This window comes from Poecilia formosa, unplaced genomic scaffold (assembly GCF_000485575.1).
Source record: "Poecilia formosa unplaced genomic scaffold, Poecilia_formosa-5.1.2 Scaffold6, whole genome shotgun sequence".
NCBI lineage: Eukaryota > Metazoa > Chordata > Actinopteri > Cyprinodontiformes > Poeciliidae > Poecilia > Poecilia formosa.
Genome location: NW_006799945.1, coordinates 898,250 through 924,903, shown reverse-complemented (window position 1 = coordinate 924,903; position 26,654 = coordinate 898,250). Strand labels below are relative to the sequence as shown.

At 36.8% G+C, this 26,654-nt stretch overlaps 1 protein-coding gene across 1 annotated transcript in view; it reads right to left on the bottom strand.

The window, feature by feature from the left end:
* Nucleotides 1-26,654, bottom strand: part of LOC103147499 (transmembrane protein 132C-like) — a 153,273-nt gene that overhangs the window by 6,407 nt on the left and 120,212 nt on the right. Inside the window, exons 5-8 of the mRNA XM_007565883.2 lie at nt 24,766-24,955; nt 12,256-12,399; nt 7,707-7,915; nt 3,585-3,894 (exon numbers count right to left, since the gene is read on the bottom strand). Of these exons, the coding sequence (XP_007565945.1) occupies nt 3,585-3,894; nt 7,707-7,915; nt 12,256-12,399; nt 24,766-24,955 (853 nt within the window). The remainder of the gene's footprint in view (nt 1-3,584; nt 3,895-7,706; nt 7,916-12,255; nt 12,400-24,765; nt 24,956-26,654) is intronic.

The window sequence follows — 26,654 nt, the reverse complement described above, 5'->3', positions numbered from 1 at the left end:
TTTAACATTGAGTTGTTTGCCATCTTTCTCTTTGCCTGAGTTTAGCTTCATATCCCTGGTTCACACCTGATTTTGGTTAAATCCCCCACACTCATTTTGAGCTGAATATATATATAGAAATATATGTGTATGGGGGCGACTGTGGCTCTGTGGGTAAAGTAGTCGTCTTGCAATCGGAAGGTTGCCAGTTCGATTTCAGCTTCCTCCTGCCACATGTTGATGTGCCCCTGGGCAAGGCACCTGTATAAATGTGTGTGTTTGTGAGTGGAGATGGGTGAATGTGACTCTAGTGTAAAGCGCTTTGAGTGGTCAAAAATGATTGGATAAAGCGCTATATAAGTTCAGTCCATTTATACATGTATATATACACTTACACACATATATGTATATAGTGTTCACCTCCACCCTTAGATTTTTTTCTTTATTGTCACACTTAAATGTTTCAGATCATCAGATTTGAATATCAAACAAAGCAAGTACAAGTTGCAGTTTTAAATTATGATGATATTTATTTAAGTTTGTAAGCTAATCAAACAAATATACTCTTGTGAAACAGTCATTTCTCTTTTTGTAAAAGAGATCTCAAAATTGCAACATATTATGATCAAACTATAAATAACTGCTAAATAGATTCTGTGTGATCAAGGCTAATCTTTTTATTTTAACTAGTCATGGAAAAAAGTAATACCTGTTTGAACTGTATGTTTTCATACAGTAAATTAGTACATAACATAAATCTATATTTAGATAAAGACTTGCTCAACGTTGCTCTAATTGCATTGCTACAAACTTTTACATGTAACATTTTACCTGAGTTGTAAAGCTCAAGTTTTTAGCAACGTCCTTCAGCACTGACCCTGAGGTAGATTTACTGAGGCATCCGTTCCAAGAAGGACTGGGAAATGTCTTAAATCATTTCTACATGTGAATTATCTGTCTCTCTGTAGAATGATGGATTTATGGTTTGTTAATCCATCTACAATTAATGGACAATGATTGCTTTCCTAAGGCAACTAGGGATGTGTGTCCACTTTGATATTGTGTTACTCACCTGCACTCACAAGACCAGCAAAATGCCCAAACTGCTGTCTCTATAGAAGCGCTTTCATTTATGAATCATTTAATCAAGCCCATTTGATTAGCAGTGCCTGAGTGCTACTTGTTCTACAAAAATTGTAAGAAACAGGAAAACATACTTATTTCTTCATAACAGCTTGTCCATTTTNCCATTTGATTAGCAGTGCCTGAGTGCTACTTGTTCTACAAAAATTGTAAGAAACAGGAAAACATACTTATTTCTTCATAACAGCTTGTCCATTTTGTTTTAACTTCAGAAAAGCACTTAATGACAGTGTACAATTTGTCTTTAACATCGGAGAATAAATTAAAATTATGTTGAATTCTGGTGCAAACTAGATCGCATCTTATAACCTTTTTTAATCACATGTGCAATATTTTATAATTGAAAGAAGATGCACTTTCACATTCTAAAAAAGGTAAAATGCTTCCCCTTTCCACCTGTTTACAAACTCTTTTGCTTAAGCTGTTGTTCCTGGTACTGTTCTTTTAGGATTTGATAGACCAGGGACATTCAAACTACGACTAATCAGTGGCAAAAAATAAGTAAATTGAATGGAATCAGCAGATAATAAGATAAACCTTCTTAAATTAAACTATGTGGTTAAATAAGCAACTATCCTCTGCAAAAATGAAGCATACAAAGAAGGTTTTATGCCAAAAATTCACTTCTGAACAAATTTCTGTTCTTTCAAATTAAAATCTATCATATTTAGAACATGCAAACACTCCATAATATTCCCTTTAGGGTTGTTTTCCAAATGCTGATGAATAAATAGCCATGAATTTTAGACACTATACTTCCAACTCCAACATATAACTCAGCTAAGGTCACAAGCTTGCTCACCTTCAACTTCAATCACAGCCATATAAGATTTTTCACGAGTCCTCATATAACAAGTTTCTGATAATCAGAACACTTGTTATTGCGTTCAGGCAGAATAAACGCGATCTTTAACAATCTCTGCTATTCGGGACAATGTTCATGTTGGAGACAGCCTTCAACACAGCAGTAAAGAACAGAAGCCTGTAAAACACTGACATGAACGTCACATCTTACATCTCATTCCTGTCTAGACCTCAAGGTGACTGCTTTTCATAAAAGCAGTGTCACTGATAGTTTTGGAAAGTGGTGGCAATAAAGTGATGGAAACTGTTGTTTCCGTTGTTGTGCATGTATGCGAGTGTACCAGTGTTTTCAAAGAACAAGGTTGGAAAACACAGCACTAAAGTTGGTGTGTTTATTTTAAGATATACAGTTCAAACATAAAAAGAGTTTACAGGGTCAAAGATTTAAAGTTCTTTATAGTAGCAAAGAGACCTAAAGGACAAAATAATTCAGATTGAGGATGACTATAGGACAGCTATATTATTTTCTTTTTACACCAGCTACTGCATTATTAAGGGTGAAAAGTTTCAGGTTGGTGTTGAGAAGTAAAAATGTTAAGGTCATGCTGTAAAACTCCTTGTTTTACAGAAAAAAAAATCATTTATTGATGCCGAAAAATAAAATATGGAGACTATTGATGACATTTTTGATGAGAATCCATTTCCGCAACAAATTAACAGCGAGGACAAATAGTCGACGGTGGAACAAGCATGCATGCCACCGAAAAAATAAAATGGTAAAAACACAACACACAGACATACTGATCAAATCCTATCAAGTGTTACGTTTTAAGGATGTGGAGTATAGAAATTTTATGTATATTTGTTCTCACTAATAATTTAAATTGTGTAGCACATGAATTTCTCAGAGCAGAAGGTGTCTAACTGCATTTAATCATGCAAGAATATGCATTGAACACACAAAAGCTTGGAAGTTAAAAGTGATCTAAATTTGGTAAAGTGGCCTTTGTATCCCATAGTATCACTAATGGTAATTAGTGATTATAGTGAATAGACACAAGCCTACATATTGGAGACCAAATGACGGGAGGCTGGCAGATTTTTTCAAAAATCTTAAAGACTTGGTCTCCTACTATAAATAAGTACATCTGAAATGCAAAGCAAAAACTTTATGCATTATGCCCGTCTTGACAACAGAGTGTGGAGTACAGGGGAATTTCATAGGGAAATTCAGAGCGGAGAGAAGGTTTACACAGCGCATTTATTCATTGTAATTGGTGATCATGACTTAAAAATGTTGAAATGTTTCATCTAATCTCTTTATCTCAGATTGCCACATCAGAAACTCTGCTTTGCATGAAATGACTCTGTGCATCAAACAAATTGTTGCTCCAGTAGTCCCTGGTTATTGCTCTGCTCTGCAGGTTCTCCAGAGTGGCAGATATGAAGTTTGTCGACAATTATTGCAAACATTGTACTACGCTTGTGAAAACATAGTATATAGTATTCTTATTCCTAGTTTTCCCATTAGTATTGCCAAAATAAATATCATCTTGTTCTTGTTTAGCAAAACTCATGTATTGTCTTACAAGCTGGATCATCCGCAAAAAAAAATAAAATAAAATAAAAACTCAACACGAAACTATTACTCACACTACCTGCAGTTTGGTGGTTCCAGAACTCAGTCCAATTAGCACTTGACTCTCCAGGAGCTCGGCGATCGTCGGGTCCTGCACCCTGAGAGACTCCTTGACAAGCTGCGTGACATCCACATGCCAGTCTGTACCCAGCAGGAAGTTTTGCTGACCCGGTCTGCCCTCTTCCATGGCTCCTCTAAAGTCCCCTGCATCTGTAACAAACTGTGTGAGGACATGCAGAGAGGTGCTCTGGTACTGGGCTACACACGCATTCTCTGTCCTCTCTTCTTGTCCATAGGCACCATCGTTGTCATCGGTGACTCTCTCGTATCTATGTGGCAAAATAAGAGAAATGGATTTGATTTTTTTAGTTAATTAGTTAAGCAGATGAATGTTAGACACCATTAATGTATTTCAAGTCGATTCTGAGTTATAAAGCATAGTAGCAGAGGATTTGCATACCTAAAGATGTCTTTTTAAAAGCTGATCGACTGGATGCTTGCAAATCATGTTTTTCTGCATGCTTGCCTGGCTTTTCAAAAGCTACTCTGGCAGAGTTTTTTTTTTATTTTTTTTTTAAATCTATTAAAATCAACTTGCAGAGGAAAACTGCTGCCTAGCTTGCTTTTTCATTTTCTTTAAAAGGGCAACTGATATTGCTCAGTATGTCTGCCATTTATTTGGCCCTCGGCAAATGCTTTGCAGATACAGCCATCTCGGAAAGCATGTGTTGTAGCAAATTAAAATTCCTCTACTGAAAGCATTTTCACAACCTACGGTTGAATTTTGGAACAGATTTAAGGTACACCTTACATTTGATGCAAGATAAATTATCCCTTTTCAGGAGGTAGGTTAGGAAAATAAAAATGCTTAAAATGACTAGAGGGCACACATTTTGCCCACAAATCTCCATTTGGTTGAGTTGTGTATGTAGTATTGTTTCACTGCTAATGTCAACATCAAACATTATTTGAGCCATTAAAAATATCAGCCATTTCTGCTTTGTCGTCAGTCTTAAGCATTTTAGAATAATTAACTCATTTTAATTTCAGACAAAGAGAAGCTTTCAAATGCCAATTTCATTCATTAAGGATAACAGACTATCCAAACAAACCTGGCTCAATATGAACAATTAATCCCCCCACTTCTTAAATGATTAACTGTGATTATTCCTGATCTAACTGTAATTAACCCTACTCAATTACTGCTGAATAAAGAATTTTAAATATCAGCTGCCTGATAAACACAGAGAACATTAAAATCACTCTAAAGGCAACACATCGTGCCCCAATGTAAAGAAACTAAACATGTAAAACAAAATCATTCCTGCTTTTTTAAGGATTGGTGAAACACAGTTTTGTCCTCCTGGACTTGCCGTAGAACTAACAACATTTGAGAAAAGAAACATCCTCAGTCTAGTGGGAAGCCGCAAGGTTGAACAGTCACCTTTTACAGGACAATAACTTTTCACATAGGGTCAAGTTGTTTAAAAATAACATTTTGTGTTACATCAGGTTATTTTTGCCAGTTCTCAGCATTTCTTTGTTGCGCTGAGATTTTTATACGTTAGAAATCTGTAAGGGGTCTGAACATTTTTCACAGGAATATAGATGCTCCGTATTCTAACTTTCTTTCAAACAACTTTATCTGTGATCTAATGTTTTTGTTGTTTCCCACAGTGTCGGTGTCATTAAGTCCTCAATTTTCAGACATGACTCTCATATTTTACCCAAAATTTGCTTAATTTCTTCACTTCTCCTTGTTCACTTCCATCCTGCGCCTTTTATTCTCTATGCTCCAAGCTTTTCTTGCTTCCATGCTGGTCAGGTGGCCAGGGGGAATGACCGTGACAGTTTCTATTAGGTTTAAAGGTTTAATGAGGCATGGCTTGTCAGGCAGAAAACGTGCTGACAGGTTAACATGTTGTGGCCCAGTGGCTTGGCTTACTTCCTAACCTGTCTTTACCGCATCCCCCTCCCCGTTTCCTTCACTTGAGTTGAGGGGACAGCAGTCCACATAGAGGTGACATTAGGGGCTGACAGCAGAAACATGGGGGTCAGGGCCTGTTTTTAACACTGAGTGACACATCAGCCAAGGTATTAGACTTTAATGAAGGGCCTTTTTAACTTAATGGGTGAGCTTTCTCTTGCCTGGATCGGACAGACAATGTTGGTAATTTTATTGTTACTCTCTCAGTTACTTGTCTTATATACATTCTTTCAATTACAAAAACTATACATTCTTCATGTAGCTGTGAGACCCCTCAGATTGTATGATTTTTTTTAAAAAAGGACCTAAATTATATCTGTAAAATGTTTCCATTTGTTAGTATAGTATAAAGCATATTTTCTCTTCAATGCTGCGCTCTAGATTTGGCAATATTTAGTGATCTTTGCAGATGGTTTTAATATATGCTTAGCTTGCTCAAAATTCAATCAATATAAACAACAACAACCAGACCGAAATATTGGCTTATATGAGCTCACTTCTGAAAATGAACATCAGCATTGTTGCTTACTGGCTGATGAGCAAGAAAATGCTGCATTACAAAACTGCTTAACTCGGCATAAACAGTCATTGGAAAAATGTCATTCATACTAAAGGTTTACATATAAAGACAAAATATATAATGAAAAAAAAAAAACAAACAAAAACATTATCTGGTCCTTACAAACATCTAAAATGAAATAAGTTTAACCTTTTGTGTACCAACACACATACCAGACCCCACATTGCCATTATTTATGAAACACAAGAAAGAAAATACATCCCATGACCCACCAGTGTCCAGAAAAGACTCTTGAGGTGGTTGTATTCTGTGGGATATAAACCTCTCATTAAGCCCGGTGCTCTCAACAACATGGCTTTGATTCATTGGGGTTTGCAGAAATTCATTCATGCACAGCTCTAATAGTCAGTCAGACTGAGGTCTGAACTTTGACAGTTCCAATGAAACACTCGTTTCGTTTTTAGCCTGTCTGTTGATATTTATTGTGTTCAGAATCACAACTTTTTAAACCCGAGTCATTCAAGTCCTGTTATTTTAGTGGAAAAGAGTCATTCTCCAGGCATCCCTTTTAAGTAATCTTTATCCTGCGATGAACTTTCACATTTTACAAGAGTTATGTAAGGTCTGCAATGTAGCTCTTGGGTATTGTGCAATCTCTGAGAACACTGCATGACAAACTAAGCTGCTTGGATGTCTATTCCTGGGAAAACTTCCGTAAATGTTTGTGAATAAACTTTCAAATGGTACTTGGGATTACTGATGTTGTTTTACAATGACAATTTACTGTATAAACCTTTATTCTCCAGAACATTGCCAAATGCCTATTTATTTATTTATTTATTTATTTTCCAAACAGAGGTTGTGGTTATATTGAAGTTTAAAATGGGTGAATAAACCACGGCAATGTTTCAAAAACATTCTAAAAGTAAAGTAATATTTCTCCTCATGTGTTTGTCTATGCAAAAATACTTAATGAAGCAATCACCACTTCAACAGCCACATATTTTAAAACCGAGTGTATGACCTCACTTCAAAAATGTTTCCCTTTGATTTCTAGTTACTGTAAGTATACCTGGAAAAAAGTTGGTGCCACTGCCACATAATATATTTGTTAATTTTATTTAAATGTTTCAGCAGAACTGTTCAATAGAATCTATATTTCTATTCAGGCTGCTGTGCTTTCACTACTTTCTGGTATTGCCAAAGCTCCTTAATAATCCAAATCAGTATTCCTTCTTTTTAATAAGTACTTTTTGGGACACCACTCTAGTGAGTTTGTTGACACTCATTATACATCTGAGCTGCTTTTGCAGCTGCATTTTACGCCTCAAAGGTCTGCAAGACCAGTAGATTGTTGATTTGTTTTGTTGTGTTAACCAAGTCATGAAACATTCCCCTAATGCAAGCACAGAACTCCTCCGATATTTCTTCTGAACAAAAACAACACTTGGCTCGAAACTATTTTACCGTTGTATAATATTTTAATGCCTGGCTGTATAGTAGATATAATCCCATAAAGTTTGTGTGAGGACGTTATTTCCAAGCTTTATCTCGTCTTCCTTTGCCCTGTAGTGTTTTCATTTTTTAAAAAGAAGGAGGGATCAGTGATAATGCAACAGAAAACCATGTCCTACCTCCTGCTGCCAGCACTAACAGGGACTCTCCAGCCCTTTATCTGACTGAGTTCGGGGTCAGATACATCTATGAGCAGCGGTAGGCGGGGGATCCATACACTCATCTCCAGCTGTGCGCTCAAAAAACTGTAGGTGAAGTTGAGTGTCACCCTTTTCTTTCCTCTCGTCTCTTTTCCATTGACATACACGTAATCGCAGCGCTCGGATACCTGAAGACAGAGAAAACAACACAAAAACAAATCTGCTTCAGACTATCTCTTCAACAGAAATAACATCCATTATGAACAAGAGGTTCATTCTTTATCTTTGTTTTGAAAACTAGGTGCATTCATGAAGCTCATTCTTTGGTTTCTCTCATATCTGTGTGTTCGTTTTTGGACCATTGGGGTTGGCGAAACCTGTGAGTACCTCAACGTTTTGAGGTTTTCTGGTCAAAGTCACAGCTGAGAAAGTGTTAGCTCTTATATATATATATTAATTATATATCAACTATTTTACATATTAGTTTACTTCTTTTATTCATTTAGCTTGCTTGGGTTGTTCAACACTGGGTGTGTTGAGTAAGTACTTTTTGCATGGACGCTGGTGCATCATGTGTAGATGTGACATACATGTCTATGTGAAAAGCATTATTACATGGGCAAGTAGCGGGAATTTGATCCAACTGGACAGATGGAGCCCTGCAAAGACACCAACCTGTTTCATCCAACTAGAGAACAAAATGCTCAGAACTAAATAATGACCAGCTGGATGAAGCACAAATCCAATGAGCTATCAAAGCCACTCAGATGAAGTTCCAACATGAAGAACGGTATATTCAAGACATTGTAAATATTGCCCCATTATAACATTCGCATAACCTTTACGAGAACGTTCTACATTTGCAATACAGGGTATTCTCAATGTTTTGGCAGAATTTTCTCTCTCATTGTAATCCTTTTAATCTATAAACCCGTCACAAACGTGATTGGCACAACTGTTAATTTCAGCACAAATCCTTAGTAGTAACAATCGCCTCTTTCTAACAAACCAGTCAAAAGAAAACTGTCATCCGTCTTTGCGTACAACTTGGCAGCTTTAACTCTCGAATGGTGCGAGATCATCCCGTCTCTCTGAGGAACAAAACTGACAGCTTTGTGTCTGTCAGCTTCTCCTCCTCCTCACTTTCATTACTCCTTCCTTATTCTCTCCCACTCATCGACTTTTATCGTCAGTAAAGTGAGCATTACCCAAACCTCGCGCATGTTGAAACCTAATTAGTGATTAAAAGTAATATGAAAGCTGTGGGGATATTTAAAACTTTAGAAATTGTGCTTTATTAAGCCAAAGTCGAATAAAGGACATAAATAAAACTGCATAATTTAGATGTTTCTAACTAGACCTATGCAAGAGTCACTGCGCTGGTTCATATATTAAATAGGATTTTGTTATTCAAGTTGATCTTATCCTAACTGATGTAAGGTCGTATTATGTGGGATTCCCTGCACAGTGCTACATATTGTTACATTTCCAAGCACCTGTTAAACTGCTTCTTAAAGCTTCTTCAAGAAAAATACGCTTTGAATGTACATTTTACTGTCTTTGGGACTTAACAGTTTAAAAGTAGACGTCACTGTCATGGTGGAAAAGTGTTATGTGCTTCATTAAAATTACATCATATGTGTGACCAGTAAAACAATAATGTGGATAATAATAGTTATAAATTAAGGGGGGTAAGTGTTTCCCTTTCACCCTTGTTACAAAACAATCTATTTACAATGTCATAAATCATCACCATGACGATTTTCAATTTGTACACGAAAATAATGACACTGAAATTTTACGTCTTGTAGTTATTACCCACTTTATGTCGATGGATGAAATCACTTTGATTAAAAAAAATAAGGATTATAATAGATATTAGGAACCCAAAATTGTTTTCAATTAGTCCTTCAGAGTCTCCGTTCTTATTTGTGTCTTTTAAGGCTTAAAAAGAAAGAAGTGAATCTTCTTTATCTGCCTCTTGATCGTTTGAAGGTTTTCAAACAATTTTTAACAGAAAATCTCCAATTTTCCTCAGCTGTGTTATTGCACTCGAGATGCATTGAAATATTGTTCCTATTAAGGGCATTTTAGGTGATAGCTTTAAATATTGAACAGAGATTGTGCCATATTTTGCTGTACATTAAAAAGTGAAACTCAATTTCTCTCTACCTCTTATATCAGTGGTAACACACACACACACACACACACACACGCAAATCTGTGGACAATATTAAGTGTGTAGCCAGTCTTGTACCTTACCAATCATTACAAAGGCATGAATGGATGAATGAATCAATGACTTTAAGACAACTGGCTAAAACTAAATTAAGGTTCTGATCGGCGTGCCGTACAGCACAGGGCCATGTGTTGAGGGCAAATCTATATTAAAAATATCTCTGAGAACCCAGTGAGAATAAATTGCATTTCACCCTATTTTAAAATTAGTACAAAAAGAAGAGTTACCTCTGTAAAAGACATGCTTCTTGGTATAAAGTTCAGTTAAGTAACAAACTGAGAATTATGAGGGGGTAGCTCCAGACTGAAGTTATTATTAAGCTTAGAAAAAATATATATTATTACTTACAAATGTATCACGTGTCAGACAATATCATCTTACTATTTCTAGTTAAAAGACACGAAAAAAGAATTATTTTTATCACTGTTGATTAAAAGCCAAGTGTAGTGCAGACACCCATAGAGAGAGCTAAAGAGGATCCGTTCTGATTTAGAAAGAGAGTTTACTCTCAAACTCTAAATAAAACAGTGATTTGTCGGGATACAATAAGATCAAAAACTGTGTTATTTTGAGATTCCTTTGATATTAGTTGTAAAACGCGGGGTGCTGCTTACTGCTCCCAAAAGCAAATGTGTGAGCTGCTGGAGCGCCCGGTCCCTGGCCCACAAGGTCAACATCACAATGTGTGGTATCATTTCGGTGGATAATGAAACCCTCTGAGAGATGTGCCCTGTCGCTTCTCTCCTCTTTGATCATCTATACTACATATTTATCGCTATATATATATATCTACATAAGTATTTTGCCTCCGAGAAGCCAGACGACCCTGTAATCTTTCACAGTGCTTCTGGGCAAAAGTTTTGTAGGTTTTCTTGAAGGTCTTTCAAAGTTTTTCTTGACTTGAACTGAGCTTCACTCATTTGATCTTTGCAAGTAATAGTCAGCATACTGGTGGGTATAGCATGAATACAGCTTTTTGACAGTGAGATCAAGTGAGTTTTTTTTAACTGAGATGGGGCACGGTCTACTAAAACAAGACCGGCTGGCATAGAACACTTTGTGTTGCAAGTAAAAGTGAGTTTTGATGAATTTCTACAGGGAACAAGCAACCATAGTTTATATTTCAGCAAATAAGTAAATAAATAAAAACAAATATATTGTGACAATTCAAGTTAAACCAGTAGAATCAGGACATTCTTTCAATTAGTTTTCTGAAATTGTATGCAAATTAAAATGATCTTTAAAATAGTTGGCAAAATTATGCTACTTTTATTTTGAAAGCAACCGTTGTTTTTCTGCCTGGGTAGCTACATTATCGCCCTGTGTGGACAGTGTGAGTAGGCTCTGTTCTGGTAGGCTGACTTTATAAAACATGCAAGTTGCCTTGGGAAATGCAAGCACACCAAAATAAATGTTGACAGAGAGTGCAAGTTTCACAGGACACGTGCAGATAGTTTTATAGATATCAAAGCTATTGTTGTGCCTTGTTTGGAGAAAAGATCACGGCTTCTAAGAACTACAATGAAGTTGACATTATCAGACTGAAGATTAAGAGAAACAAAATAACTTGACCTATCACAGACTTTTATACATTTTAGAAACATTCTGCTTAACTATATATAAATATATTTTATAAATTATCTTCAGACATGGCTGTTTCTGAAATCTAATGGCCAATCGATATAAATCTAAGCACAGATTGAACATTACAGATTTTGCATTGGGATGTCTTTTCAGTGCATGTAGATGGTAGATACTAGAAATTTATGAATTGTTGTCAGGGAAACTGACCAGACATTTTCTATCATTTGATATCTTAAAAATGGACTAGGGGAAACCACAGTGTTGCAGTCAAAAGCTGTTTCCTGGTTGCTAAGACAGAGTATTCAAGAATAAAACACCATCTGAACAAATGGAGATAAAACACATTTTAGACAACAAAGAATGCATTTAAATAGTGTTTCCATTCCCATTGTTGCTAAGAGGTTGCTACAAATTCCTCTCATTTACTTACCAGAAGCTGAACATTTAGTATAAAGGTGTTTTGGCAATTTAGTTTTAAACGTACTGTAGTTATTCGCTGAAAAATTAGCTTGCCAATTGTTAAAAATCGTTAAATAATAAATAATAATAATTAAAAAAAAACACCTGTGGCAATTTTTATGTACGAGTTAAAACACTGTAACCCTTTGTCCTATTGTGTAATCTGTAACTCCTTCTGATCGCTTTTGAAAAAAAATTCCTTGGCTATAAACGAAGGTGAAACCAGGAGCTTCACGACACACTAACCTTGATAACCTGTTCGTCTGTTGACTTGCACTCCACTGACTCCGTAACATCTGACACAGCACCATCTGTCCCTATAGTGACCACCTTAACAGGAACAGCAACTGTGCGCCCATTGAGGACGGCCGTGTTCAGGATCTCAGTGTCCTGCAGAGAAACACAAGGGGAAACATCGGTACACATTAGACAAGGTTCCATGAGCTGACTAAGGCTAAATAAATCAGGCAGTGTGGAGTGGCAATTGAGGCTGCAGAAGAAAGAAAGTGACAACCACAAATCTGCTAAAAAAAAAAAAAAATTGTTACGATTTTCCCTTTTATATCCTCTCATGTCAGCCAGGTATTAACTGTACCTTTTCTCTTCAAGTGTACCCAGTTATGTAAACATAGTGCATCATCAGAAATCACACACAAAAAACACACATCCTTCATTTACATAGAACCTAATAAAATCATTATTCTGGCAGACGTTTGTTTTTATCCAAAGTAACTTCTGCTTTTCTGTTGTAACAGAAATATGATCAGATTATGTTCGACATTTCAAATAGTAAATAATCTTTGTATACCATGAAGCATTTTATGCTCAAGCCTACCATATTGTAGGAATCTTGAGCAAACCAATGGCTAAATCTAATTAAGAAGGAAATGGACATAAAGAACATTTGGTTTAACTACTGGCTATATACAAGACATATTTTATAGTTTAGCTGTTTCAAAATGTGTTACAACTATTACTTCCCATTCCTGTAAACATAATGTTTTTTAACATTTGAAAACTGGAACCCTGTTGTCCTCAAGTTGGAGCAGAAAAAAGTGGATTTGGTAGAATGTCTGAAAGAGAAGTTTTGTTTCAGTACATAAAGTCACAGACAAGAAACACTGGGGAAAAAAAGCTGCAAGACTGTGCCCTTAAACTTAAAGACAACCTTTAAATGCCACGTATTTGAAGGTCCCATCTTCTGCAATTATAGTAAATAGTCACCATCTGAGACCCTTCACATGAAGTGCCCCTTTGAAACATGCTCAAGTAGCCCAGAAAATGGCAGGTAGCTGTCAGTGGTAATATTTACTTTCACAGAGATGGTATAAAGCAAAAAGGGTGTTTTTACTCCCTGCTTAAAGGTCTTTGGCACCAAGTAAATATTATTTTTCTTTCCACCAATCGATTGAGAAGAAGTGTGAAAAATGGCAATGACATGTTGTGGACAGCTTGCTGACAGTACTTGTCTCACAGCTACATCCAAACAGGAAAAACTGCCCAGTAAGATGCTGTATTTACCGATTTAAAAATCGGTTCTGCAAAAGCCGGGCCTCTTCTGATGCATATAAACATACAATCATAAGTTCAGTGTTCTTTTCTTAAAACATCTCAAAATGGTACCTAAGCATATGTTACCTCTCTACCAACACGGTAAAACGATGCATGATATATTTTAGAACGTACAACCAAACATTAAAGGAACATGACTTCCTTTCGTAGACGGCTTAAGTGAAGTGGAATCAAACTGGAGTTGTTTCTTTGCAGCTCTCCTGCAGCAACATCTCAAGCATAAAGAGAGAGATAAAAAAAATGCATATAAAATAGAATGACAATGATATGTTCAAGTAAATTGCCGTCATTTAAAAGATATCACAAGATATACTCGAGAGTGAAAGGCCGTACAGAGGAGCGGGGAAAAGATAATGAGATCAATTAAGACAACGGCTGGTAATCCTTGTGCTCCCAGTGCTTTGTCTGTCAGAAGATTTGGTGTAACAGTGGATCCTGCACGTCATTAGCTCAAAGAAAGGCTATCAAGAGGCATAGCTGTTTAAAAGGCAGAGGCGCACTTGTCTTCAGATTTCGCTTTGTTCACTCAGAGTGTTGCTTTTTGTTATCCTCAAACTGTTTCTACGGTAAAATAAATGTGATTTAAGGCTCAAATGAAAATAAAAAGCTTCCCGTCTAACAATAAAAATTATTCTGTTATTTTTTTATTTTTTTTTTCTTTCTTTTGAGGAAAAATGACAACTAACTGTGTTTGGCTGCTTCTTCCTTGCACCTTGTTCCTTTGTTGTTTACTGAATAAACCAGTATAATTATAAAACTGTGAAGAACAGAATGAGAGCAAACAAAATCCCCTAAAGGAATTCTCAAAAGTACAAAACTTTTGCTCACAAATGATTTCTTTATTCCATCCGCAGGAATTTAAAAAAAATATTAGTGTTTCATGAAAATATCGAAGGAAATAGTATTTCACATATGAGTCCCGCTTTTTAAAACTGTATTTATTAGATGTATATTATTTTCAAATGTGTAACTTGTAGTTTATTGCGGGAATTTTAAACCCAATGTGTGGATGTGTTTTGGCCTTTCAACAGGAAAACACCGGCTGTTCCAACAAGCACAATGTGTGAGGGGTTTTGCTGTTTCTTTGTGTATTTCAATTTTCATCATGACATTGTTTATGTAGGTTTTACAAAACAAATTTATTGCAATGAAAAGTTGGTCTTAAAGTCCAGCGTAGTTGTAGTTTGTACTTAAACTGATTTTACTCCTACAGCTTGAACTTTGGGCCACAAATGGTGCACATTTGAAAAAAAAAAAAAAATAAAGAAAGAAAAAAGAAAATGAAATACAGCGGAGTCTCTTAAATTGCATATAGCCAGATGTTTCATTTAGAACAATAAATTTGTCATATTACGATGCCAGTTTGAAGGCTGCCAACTACTGAGCCAGTGGTTTTCTCCTCACTATGCTCTCTTTTTGTGTTAATGAGGGAAAAAATGCTTTTGTGTTTTGTACAATTGTTTGGAGCTCTGACAGTTATGTCAGATTATGATGACAACAATCTGTGTGTTACAAAGGAAAAGGACATAAAGCAAAAATACAAAAAAAATAAAAATAAAGGAATGGGTAGAGAAGTAGCTAAATTAAAATAATTGACTAAAGACGAGGAGATTAAAAAGTTTTCAATAGGTTTTGCAAAAGCTTGTTTGCAGTTGTACCTTACAAGAGTGACACAACCAGTTACAGGTAATTACTAATTTAATTTCACAAAGATGGTTTGGACAAATTTGTCCCTTAATAAATAAAGCCACCATTAGAAAAAAAAAAAAAAAACGGGCTTCACCTTAGCTACCATGTCTGGTTTTACCAAGATTTTTTTTCTTTTTTTATGATCTGAAACAAGTACGTTTGACAAAAAGTAAAAACAGAAGAAATTGCAAAAGGGCAAAACTTTTTCACAGCACTGTAAATGATCGTCCTCGATGGGCTCTGTGTTCTGTGCCCAAACGTTTGAAGAAAAGTGTCTGCTTTTACCTAATGAGCCATTAGGACTGAAGCGACAGTCAAAAAAAAAGGTCTTAATGAGCTCCAGCTACTGATGTTGTAGGTACCATACTGCCAACATAAACAAACTTCATCCCACTGATGACTTTAAGCAGTCTTTTTGTCCACATTTTCCATGAATTGTAGGTTTGCGCAACGTGTGACGGGACAAAACAGGTATGCATGCTTTAGTCAGAGAAGTCGACAACATATTCGCTGTGGCTTCTCAATTCTCTTCTGGTGTTGCAGATATGTGACAAGCATATCTTATTCATGAATTCAATTTGAACACAACCACTGATAAACATCCACGTCTTCAAATGGCTTCATTATTTACTAATACAAACACATCTTCCACATACACCCACCCACTTATCTGCATGCACATGGAAACAAATTAACTTTGACACACACACATGCATTGGAACCCTTGATGGCCAGGTTAAAAAACAAGCATACCCCTTTCCCCCTCCTCATGCGGCATCTTTTTTTTTTCTTTTTCTTAACCACCTTTCATTGCACTGCAGAGCACAGGGCAAGAAAAAAAAAGAGAAGAAAGACGATGAAAGACAGGAGAATCGATAAAAGGCCATTATGCTTCTGTGCAGCTGGGTACAAGGGTGGAGCGTGTGGGGGCTGATATGGTAGAGAATGAATCATGTGTTCGGGAGCAAACAACCTACAGACGTGCTGCTCAGAGGATCGTTACTGTATGTGAATGTGAGTGGGCTGAAGGACAAAATCTGCTCTTGTTATTCGCCTCAGAGCAATATTTCCATTAGTTCAGGTGACTTGCTGGCCATGGATGTCTGAGAGTGCTTTTGGATTTGTCACCTACTTGCAAAGTGTAGTGCTGGCCACTCGTACATTTACAAATCCACTTAAGACACTTAAGGTACAGTGTAAGTATATAACATCTTGACAATGCACCTGTCAGAATTATGCAAAATAAGATATTACTGATTACACTGTAGTGCAAAACAGATGTGAAAAACTACAACACATTCGTTCCTTATAAAATAAAAACGTTGCAACTAAACTCGATGTTTCCCACATGATGCATCTTGAAGGACAAATATCATATATTAGAGCTAGAAAGAACAGAAATGCTTAAAGTATGAAAGGTAAATAAATAAGAAAATATTTTATTGTTCAAAGCACACGAGTCATTTTAAAATGCACTTTGCTAACAGAAATGGAGACAACCATGCACACACACATGCACGCACGTGCGCACACACACACACACACACACACACACACACACACACACACACACCTAAGGAGAATTTAGAGAAACCAATTAACATTCATGCTTTTAGACTGTGGGAGGAAGTACCCAGAGAGAACCCACGCAAGCACAGGGAGAACATGCAAACTCCACGCAGAAAGACCGGGCCGGGAATCGAACCCAGAACCTTCTTGCTGCAAAGGATGGTGTGTGCTTTTGTTTTGTGAAAATGAATTCATAAAGCAGGCTGATTTCTCCTCACTCATAAAAAAGCATCTCTTTCAAAACACTTTTTGTGTCCCAGACCTACTAAACAATCAAAAACGTATGTTTAAGGGAAAACACAAATCAAAAAAGGGGACGAGGAAGGAACGACACGTGTCATGCCGTGCCAATGATGGCTTTCGTTTAAATCATCCTGAATAAAATAAAATATACACAGCTCAGATATAAATTACAGTTCACTGCACATTTTTTAAATGACGAAAATCCCATATTAGATTGATGTGCATTCAAAATCTTTCTCTGCTACATGGGCAAGATAAGTTATGATTAATCCCACACATTTATTTGAATGGTTAAGAGGACAAGGAAAGAGCTTCACCTAAATCTGGCTCATGAACTTAGCTTAACCCTGGCTTGCAATTTATTATTCAGTGACTGAAAATGTGTTTTTGATCCACGGAAATACCATGGCTGTAACTATTCACTATCCAGCTCAAGTGGAGGGTGGACTCACAGGTCGGAAGCACGTGTGCGTAATTTCCAGTGTAAAACAAAACAAACAAAAAAAAGAAAGCACTTACAATGTTTTCATCTGAAACATTTTTTCGATGAGGATAGTGACATCTGTTATAACTCAAGTAATAAATATACAAGGAATCTTTAACTAATAAGAGATTCAATAGATTTTGTGCAGTAAAACTACAACACATCTCCTATGTGGATAAGCTTAGATGTGATTTCGGCCCATTATTTAACACAAAATGTCTTAAAATACTGAAGGTTCTGATGACGTTCTTTGCACAGTATGATGATTCTTTCTATAGTTCTTTTACAATTAAATTCAAGTCAAGTCTATTTTCCTGCTGCAACATCCAGATTTGTTTCATCGTGAGATTCTTAAGTAGAATAGACCGGAATATTTCCCTCTTTCAACAATTAGATAAAGTCTGCAAATGCCACATGCTCCCAAATCTACACCTCATCGTTTTCGAGGAAATATTCACCAATATTCTACCTCCAAATAAAGTATTAAACAACCAGTCAAATTTGCCCTTTCATCTGTCCGTACTGTTCTCCCAATATTTTACTGATTTGTTCAAATGATCTGCTGCACAATAAATTTACTTGATCTTCTCTTCTTCTCTTCAGCAGTGTAGCTTTGTGGAGTGAGCTGGCATAAATATTATTCCTCTGTCAGGAATCTTAGCACCTGGTTGTGGATGGATTATGGATAAATTATATAAAGTTTATGTTCAGATTATGATGTATTGTTTAGCAACAACAAGTGAAAGTCTTGAGAGAGCCCTTTTTCTTTACCCATCATCAAGTATTTGTTGTCCAATACCTTGGTATCTATTTTTATACACCATAAATCAGGATTAAACCCACCAACATCAACTGGCACTGACGGATAATAGGATTGCTTATGTAAAATGACATATTTAAGTGATTTTACTTGGTTTGAATACCTGTTCTGCAAGTTTTTTTTTGTTTTTGTTTTTTTTTTTATGATTATCTCTTGTGAAATTCCATTTTATGTTCTGCAAGTTTTTTTTTGTTTTTGTTTTTTTTTTTATGATTATCTCTTGTGAAATTCCATTTTATTATACATGATTTAAGTTATGGACTTATTTGTTTTGATTTATTTACTTGCATGGACTTCTTGAGTTGCTAAAGATATAGCACGTCACCAGCCCAGTTAGAAATAAATGTACTGAGATATTTGTCTTTCACCCTTCTCACTGCACATTTCCTGTCTGACTGCCTGAAAGGAGCGGGGGAAAGAGGTTTTGCACAATGTAATATGTGGATGGTTATGGCTTGGGGAAAAAGGGACAGTAGTCAAATTATTTAGCATTCAGATGGTTCAATAAGAGATGAGCTGCAGATAGCTGAAATCATATTAGAGGTGAGGAACAGAAAGTACAAATAAATTAGACTATGTTGAAGATGTAATCTTGCTAAATGTCCAGATTTGCTTGTAATTCTAAAGGGCAAAATAAACAAATACTTGTCCATTCTTTCTTTATTTTATTTCTATCAGGTGAACATGTTAATTATGTTCTGCTATGGCACAGCATATGTAGCTGCAGTGTCAGCAAATCAACAGTTGGTGGCAGATTGGGGGCATGTTGCCATAATCACTTGGAGGAAATACCACTATTGATTTAAATGAGGGCCTGCAGTGATTTATACTCTCCTCATTAATTAGATATTGATTTATAACTTGTTTGCCTGGCAAATCGGTTGGGATTTGTTATTGTGTAATCTGAGCTCTAAATACATTTAAAGAGATTAAATATTAAGCCTCTGTTCTCTTCCAGTTCTATTCTCACTCAAACATTAGAAAGGAAAAATGCCAAAGCCAGAAATGATAAATCAGCCGTCCCTGGTAAAAACCAGTCTGTATTCTGTGGACCTCTTTCCCGTTTCTTTAGAATAAACCAGAGAGCTCTGTTGTTCTGGCCTCTGGCCCTTAGCTGACCAAATGAAAAACTCAAAGTAAGCCAGTAACAAACAAATGACAGAATGAACCTAAGTGGCAAAAACCTGACTGACATAACCCCCAAGTGTGGATAATGAAACGTAGCAAATGATATGCTGTTGATGTGCATCTGAGCAACTGTTTTCCAAGAAATAAGGCTTAAAACGTCAAGGAGAGTTTATTTTCTTTGAGAAACCGAGAGGACTGGTTTCCCAGTGCATGCAAGTTGCAAGTAATCCAACCAGAAATAACATTTAAGCAACCTTTTAATCACCGTTGTACCATTCAAGACCAGTATGGTTTTCAGACAACATTTTCAAAGATCTTGTCGCAGTTTTGGATGAACTCTGGATTTTTAATCACAAGATAAGTGAAGAACACAGATGCAACTTTTTATTATAACTTAGTGTGAAACTCCAGGGTGCATTTAAATGCAACCAGTGACATTTTTTACTTGTGTCTACACGGTATGTGCAGAGGATGAAAAGACATGAGGGATGAAAACGCAAGAGAGAAACATTTCCCACTACAAACATATGGATATTGTTTATTTTTCTGTTTTTATAATATACAGACAGAAAAACAGTCCTCCGCCTCCACTCGTCGCCTCCACTCACTATGCCTACAGCTAATGCTAAGTTAACTAATACTTAGCTGGATGTGTGTGCTCCTCAGAGTTTTGTTGTCTGGCTTTTCCAGGTTTTACAGAATAAGTGTAACATTGTTAGAGTCTGCTTACGTACAAGTTACTAACTGAAAAAGACGGTTTAAATAGTGCGATGAGTTAGTTCAAGGTAAATGTTAGCTTTAGAATCGGGAGAATATCTTTATTACAGCAACGACTATAATCGAATGATTCCAGCAGTCCTCTTGAAAGTGCTCTCATTGGTTTATAGTCTTTGTCACAACGCCATAGAAGTCTGGGTCTGGATTCGGTCTCAAGTTATCGCCTGGCCTTCACAATCTTGATCCCTCAGGTCTGCCAGTGGTGAGGTCTACATGCGACTAATAAAATCCAACCAAAAATATGTGGCTAATCATAGTTATTTAATGATTGTAATTGTTCCATGTTTCTGTGATGTTGTTAGTCTAATCTTCTCAGGTTCTTACCCTTGCTCCCCCACTCAGCTGCCGCTATTTTGCTGATTGGTACTCACCTGGTTTCCATGTAATAGTCACGTTTGCACAGTATTTCATCTCCTGGGCTTTGATTCTACTGTTCCTCCAGCTTAGCTCCAACTTAACGTGGACAAAAGGCTGACGTGTTAATATTTATGGTATAAACTGTAAGAGTAAAGAATAAAACAGACTTGTGTAAATAAAACATACGAGGTTCCTTTTTCTTTACATTTCTTCTCCAAACAACAAGAACGCAGCTGTTTATTAATTCTAAGTCCTAGTTTCCTCTGCATACTGCCATCTGCCAGGCGCCTGTATGCAGTGAGAAAAGAAAAAAAGCAGCTCAATTTGGCCTACATAAAATAACTCTAGAAGAATGTGCTTACATATGATCACAGAAAAGTTAATGCAGAGCTTTGTGTTAATGTCCTTCATTATAATACTGAGGGACAGTGAGCACACGGCTAACGATATAAGGTTTGAAATAGAATTAGTTTCAGAAGCTATGAATAAAATGCTAATGATGTACTGTAAAGAGCTATGGGGGCCACACTGGCTGTCTCTTCTAATGAGAGAACAGAGAGGCACAGCGTGGCAAGAGGGGGATCAAAAATTCATGGGAGGATGCGGTAAAAAGTGGCACACACTCTGCTGGCAGGTCTTCCCACTGTCTTTTAAGATTGTAAATGAAAAGCTTTCATGGTTTCTCTCCCCATCTGCTGTATTAAATTCAGGTTGGAATTGATGTATTTTAGTACTGCAGTTTTATTTCATTCTCTCTTAGATGCCAAAGGAAACGCATTTTATTGTGGAAAAAAAACAACAAAAAAAACAACAAACATTATTTGTGGTTATGATACAGAGCAGACATTTTAAATTTATCTGGACATTCATACAGTACAGCACTTAGTTTGCTATTTTTTTTCGGCTCACTCCAGGTATTCCAGCTTCCTCCTCCAGGCCCCAAAAAACAACTATTAGGTTAATTTGTCTCGCTGAATTTCCCTTAGGAGTTGGTGAGTGTGTGCATGCATGTAATTACGGATAGAGTTGAATGAAAATCTGAGATTTTTTAAAATACAAACAAAACAAAAAATCAAAAAAGTCTTAGGATGATTCTGAAGCAAACTTATGTATGCCAAGTTTGATTTTCTTTTAAAACACCAGGACTATGGTCTTCTGTTCTGTCAAAAATAACAACAAATTAACATAGTATTACTTACAGATGCAGAATGTAACTTATATAATTTTTACACATTTCTTCAAACAGTCATCAGAAAATGAGCCAGACGATCTGGGAGAAAAATCAAGCTCTTCTGGCTCGTCCCTGTGGCCCTACTGCCATCCACAAAAACATACTACTTGATCAGAAATAACCAATCAGAGTAAGGATGAAGCTCTTAGCGCCGTCAGGGGCCAGGCCAGTCACTTTACAGTTATAGGAAAGATGTTTATCTGCCATCATAGGTGGGCATGTCTTCTAGGCTGGGCATTCACTGCAGGTTCAGTGGCAGGGAAGGAGTTGCAGCTTAGCAAAGATCAAGGGAAAGGGTGTGAGGAGTGAATACACAAGCGTGATTGACAGCGCTAAGACCGCTCTCCTCCTAGCTCTGACTGGTTGTTTCTGACCGATTTAGCTCAAATTGCTCAAATCAATAGCTTCAAGGACCGGTTTTGGGTCCCCACTCTACCTTGAGCCTGGGGTAGCTGACTTGGATGTGCCCCCGTCAGTGGCATTGCTTTTGCCTTTCTCCAGTGTATGCATTATAGAACGGTGGCAAGAAGAAAGAAAGCCATAAGATATTCTTTTTGCAGTTTGCCACATGACATGTAATGGACACAGCAAACATCTGGAAGATGTTCTGCACAGATTGGGCCGTACCTAATTTGCGTTGCATAGGCAAAACCTAATGTGTGCCTGAAAACACACAGAGCATGTCAACCGGGAAATATCATCTGTAGTTGTAGTTCACTCATTTTTATGTTTAGACATTTTTGCCACCTGGTGTTGATTTGTTAGATTAAATCTCCAAAAATAAACAATGTTTGTGATGGAAATGTCACCAATTGTAATAATGTTTCCGAGTTTAAAAGCACTATAAGTTTAGAACCAAGATAGACACAAAAAATACTCCACACCATAAAACCTGCAGAAAACGGATAGACCTAGTTACTGTTTTTATGCTAAGCATCTAGATTTGAGTAGGGAATTATAAAGCGTTCATTTTTTAAGAATGATTCCAATCAAGACAAACCGAGACTCAAAACTCCTAGAAATTGCCCCGCAGTAGAAAATTCCCAACAAAGATTTTATAAACATGCCAAACCGAAGCTTGCCTTCTTCTCTCAAGTGTTTTACTTTTGTGCGTGTTTTTCCCCGTCTTTGTGATCATCCTTGCACTTTCCCTTGTGGTGCCACTAACACAGTTGTCACAGTGTTAGTGCAATTTTTAGGGCTGTCAAACTTAAACAACAAAGAAGAAAACCACAGATTGTGGATTTCACATTACGCAGGCAGCTAGCGTGGATGCGTACTCTCCTCCATGGGAGTACAGGTCAGAAGCGATCACAGGGATATGAAAGTTATATCAAACACAGGTTTCTACCACATGTAGGCACAAATACTGCAGACTACCAGGAATGAAAGATGCGTCTACAAAGTTGAATGCTGACGTGAAATCTGAACTAATCAAACTGTTTATGTGAGTTCGACTTAGCGTCCTTGTAGTGATTGCTTTGGTCTTAAAAAGCAGGAGTTACTGTGAAAGCACTTTTGCCCTTTAGTGGCATAGTGCACTTGATGAATAATGAAACACTAGGTATTGATGTCATTTATCTTGGCACAAAAAGTGAAGATAAAAATCTGGCCTCTAACATAAAATAGTTTCCTGATGTTTTTTTTTTCTAATGTTGCCTTGCAAAACACATCTGTTGACATGCTGAGTTGTTTTACTCCAAATGCTATTTTCTTTTAGCTCTGATGCATGTAGAGTTAACGCTGTAAACAGTGGATTGCTGAGCTTTAAGACTACGATGAATAAATCCCTGGACAGATGTTTGTCTTCAGAAATTAAATCATTATGTCAAAACTGCTGCCGTTTACTAGGATTATTTTTGTCTGATATATAAAATGGCTTGATGATATGTATGCTCTTCTTTTTTTGGTAACACAATGGATTACAACTGCAAATGCAGTAATCTACTTCAATCCCACTATAATGATCACATTGCAAACGTCACGTTAGAAAACAAAACCCGTGTTTGTCTTTATTTCTACCAAACTGAAATCGCTAAAACTGAAAGTTCCCAGGTTCGATGAGCTTTTCAGTGACTGTTACCACTAAAAACAAAGAATCATTAAACACTTAAAACTACTCTGATCTCATCTTTGCAGAGATTTTTCTTTCATTTGGGAATGAAAAATCAATTATACAACAGTTTATCGTGTTTACATTTCATTATCAGAACATAATTAGTCTTATGATGCTACCTGCAAATTCATCAGCGTTTAGAAGATAAAAATCCAACGTTAATTAACTCCTCAATCAGCAAGCTCTGTGCTGCATTCCTGAGCAAACATATCAGCGTCACTGTTGTGTTAAAAACATGTATTGGAAGGACTGAATGGTGATGAAAGAACTGCAATCACAGTTCCTGTGTCTACTAATAAGTTCAGTTTTAGTTTTAACAAAGCAACATTTTCAGATAAAATGAGATGGGGGCAAAAGTGCCTCATTACCAAGTCCCTAATCACCTCTAAAAAGTGTTTATAAAAGTCAACTGAAAGAAGATAAATAAATACAAAACAGAGTCAGAAGTCTTCTCAAAGAAAGACTGCTTTCACGTCACATTTAGGGTTAATAAATCTGGGCTAAAGGTCAATGTCAAATGTATTTATGTAGCACTTTTAAAAACTACCAGAATACCTGAAACGATATAAACGTATGTTTTGTTTCTGGGATTTTTTTGTGTTAAAACAAAATTGTTTTTTTTTCTCCATCCAACAATTTAGGCCACTGCCCAGGTAAGCTTTTGTTAAAGTCAGGTAACAAAGTTTAAGGTGGTCTGAAATTGGCCACAAAGGAGCATAGAGTGTACACAGGCGTGTCAAAGTTGAGCAGCAAAGCTACTTCTTTCTTACCATGGCCAGTGGCACAATCCCGCCTAGGTCCTGCGGTGCTAGACGGATGAGGGTCTGCACCTCACTGGTCACTGTGCGGGTGAGTGGATATTCCACCTGCCATGTCACCTCCCTGCTCCCCTGAGTCACCATCAAGCCGTTCACCTCCAGATCCACCTGCAGAACCTGCTGGTAGCCCACTGCTTCAACTCTGTGGAAGACATGGAGAACGGAAATGAGGCACAGAGTGAATTCAGCTAAGAGAGAAGGAAATAAAGCAAAGACAGACATGAAATAGTCATGGGCCAGAGGAATAAGATGAGAAGCAGGAAGACTGTCTTTAAAATTGTAAACATGAATAAAGCAGAGGACAATAGAGGGGAAAAAAGGTGGATGAATTCAGGAGGAAGATGAGTAACATTGTTCTTGTCAGAGGTAATTTTTTTAAGACTAAAAAGAGTAAGTGTGCTTTATGAGACGCGATCTATACCATTCTCTGATATTATGACAAAAACAGCATGTTTCCTCAAATTCAAATCTCTACAATCTGTTTTAAAGATAATCATCTCGTCATTGATATTCACTCTCAAATAAATCCAAAACCCTCATGCTGTCAAAAAATAGCAATTATCTTTTTTTCCAGCACAGTATGGAACATCTTTCCTTGAGACCACCCGGGCCAAGAAAATCATTTTCTATTTGCTGTTGTAGATACAAACAACGGAGAGAAAAAAATAATGAATGCAAAACAATATACTGCAACCATATTTGATTTGCTGAATGCTTTGTTTGATTGAGCCAATGCCTTCCCCGTAGGTGTCAATGTCAAAACTCGCATACCTTTTCCAGCAGTGGCATGCAAACAATACCCACCGTCTTGAAAATTACTATTCATACTTGGGGATCTTAAAATGGCACTCATGCTTTCAAAGAGGCAGAAAAAAACAACAAGTCAAGCCTATTGGATAATTTTTGAAGAACAAAACAGGGGGAAAAAAATATTCAAAGTGTATTTTTATTTTATTTTTTTACTATATTATGGTCTTGAACAGTGCTTGGGCAATTTAGGGGACAACTAGAACAAACCTGGAGAGAGATCAAACTCAGCAAGAGGAGGGGGTTATTTGGACAGAGATGAGATCCAAGCTTTTCATTAAACATATTTTGGGTAAGTCTGTATTTACGTCTCCCTCCAGCTCTCCCGTATGTTCACACTTGCGATGCGAGCCTCACTTCAAAGCGCATTTTATTTATTTATTTTTCAGGATGGGCTGTTAATAAATGGGGAAGAGGAGAACACTTACAGAAAGTGAGAATCAGCGTGGATGAGGAGGGCAGAAACGGCGATTCTGGGTCAGTCAGAGAAGCTTTTCAGTTTCAGCTTTAAATAATTGGTGATTCTGGTGGGTTAAGCAACAGGAATAAAGAGTTTTGGTTCGAATGAACCCAGGGGAAAATTGGTGGGATTTTGGACATACTGAGGATTGTAAGACTTAGGTTTTTTGAGAGTTCTCAAGAGAGAAGTCGCGCAATCATCACGATTCACAGTCAGTTTATATACTGACAGAAATTCAAATCTTTCTCTTAATCAAAGCCACTGTTTTTTTTTGAGTACATTCAAAATGTAGCATATCGTCTCTAAGCACTCAAGGGAGCATTACGGTACAACCCACAACAGGATAGCAGTTCACAGTCATGTTTGGCTTCACCAGACCGTGAAAACTACAAGATGCTGGCATACATCACCTCTAAAAGGAAACCAGTGTTTTGACTTTTGGGGCTTGGATTTAGGACAGATATATTTCCAGAGAGAAGTTTACATACACTACATTTTGTGCCTGGATTTCATATTGTTTAGAGGGATAAACACGTTGGATAATAGATGGATGTTCTTTTTTTCAGCGTAGGTC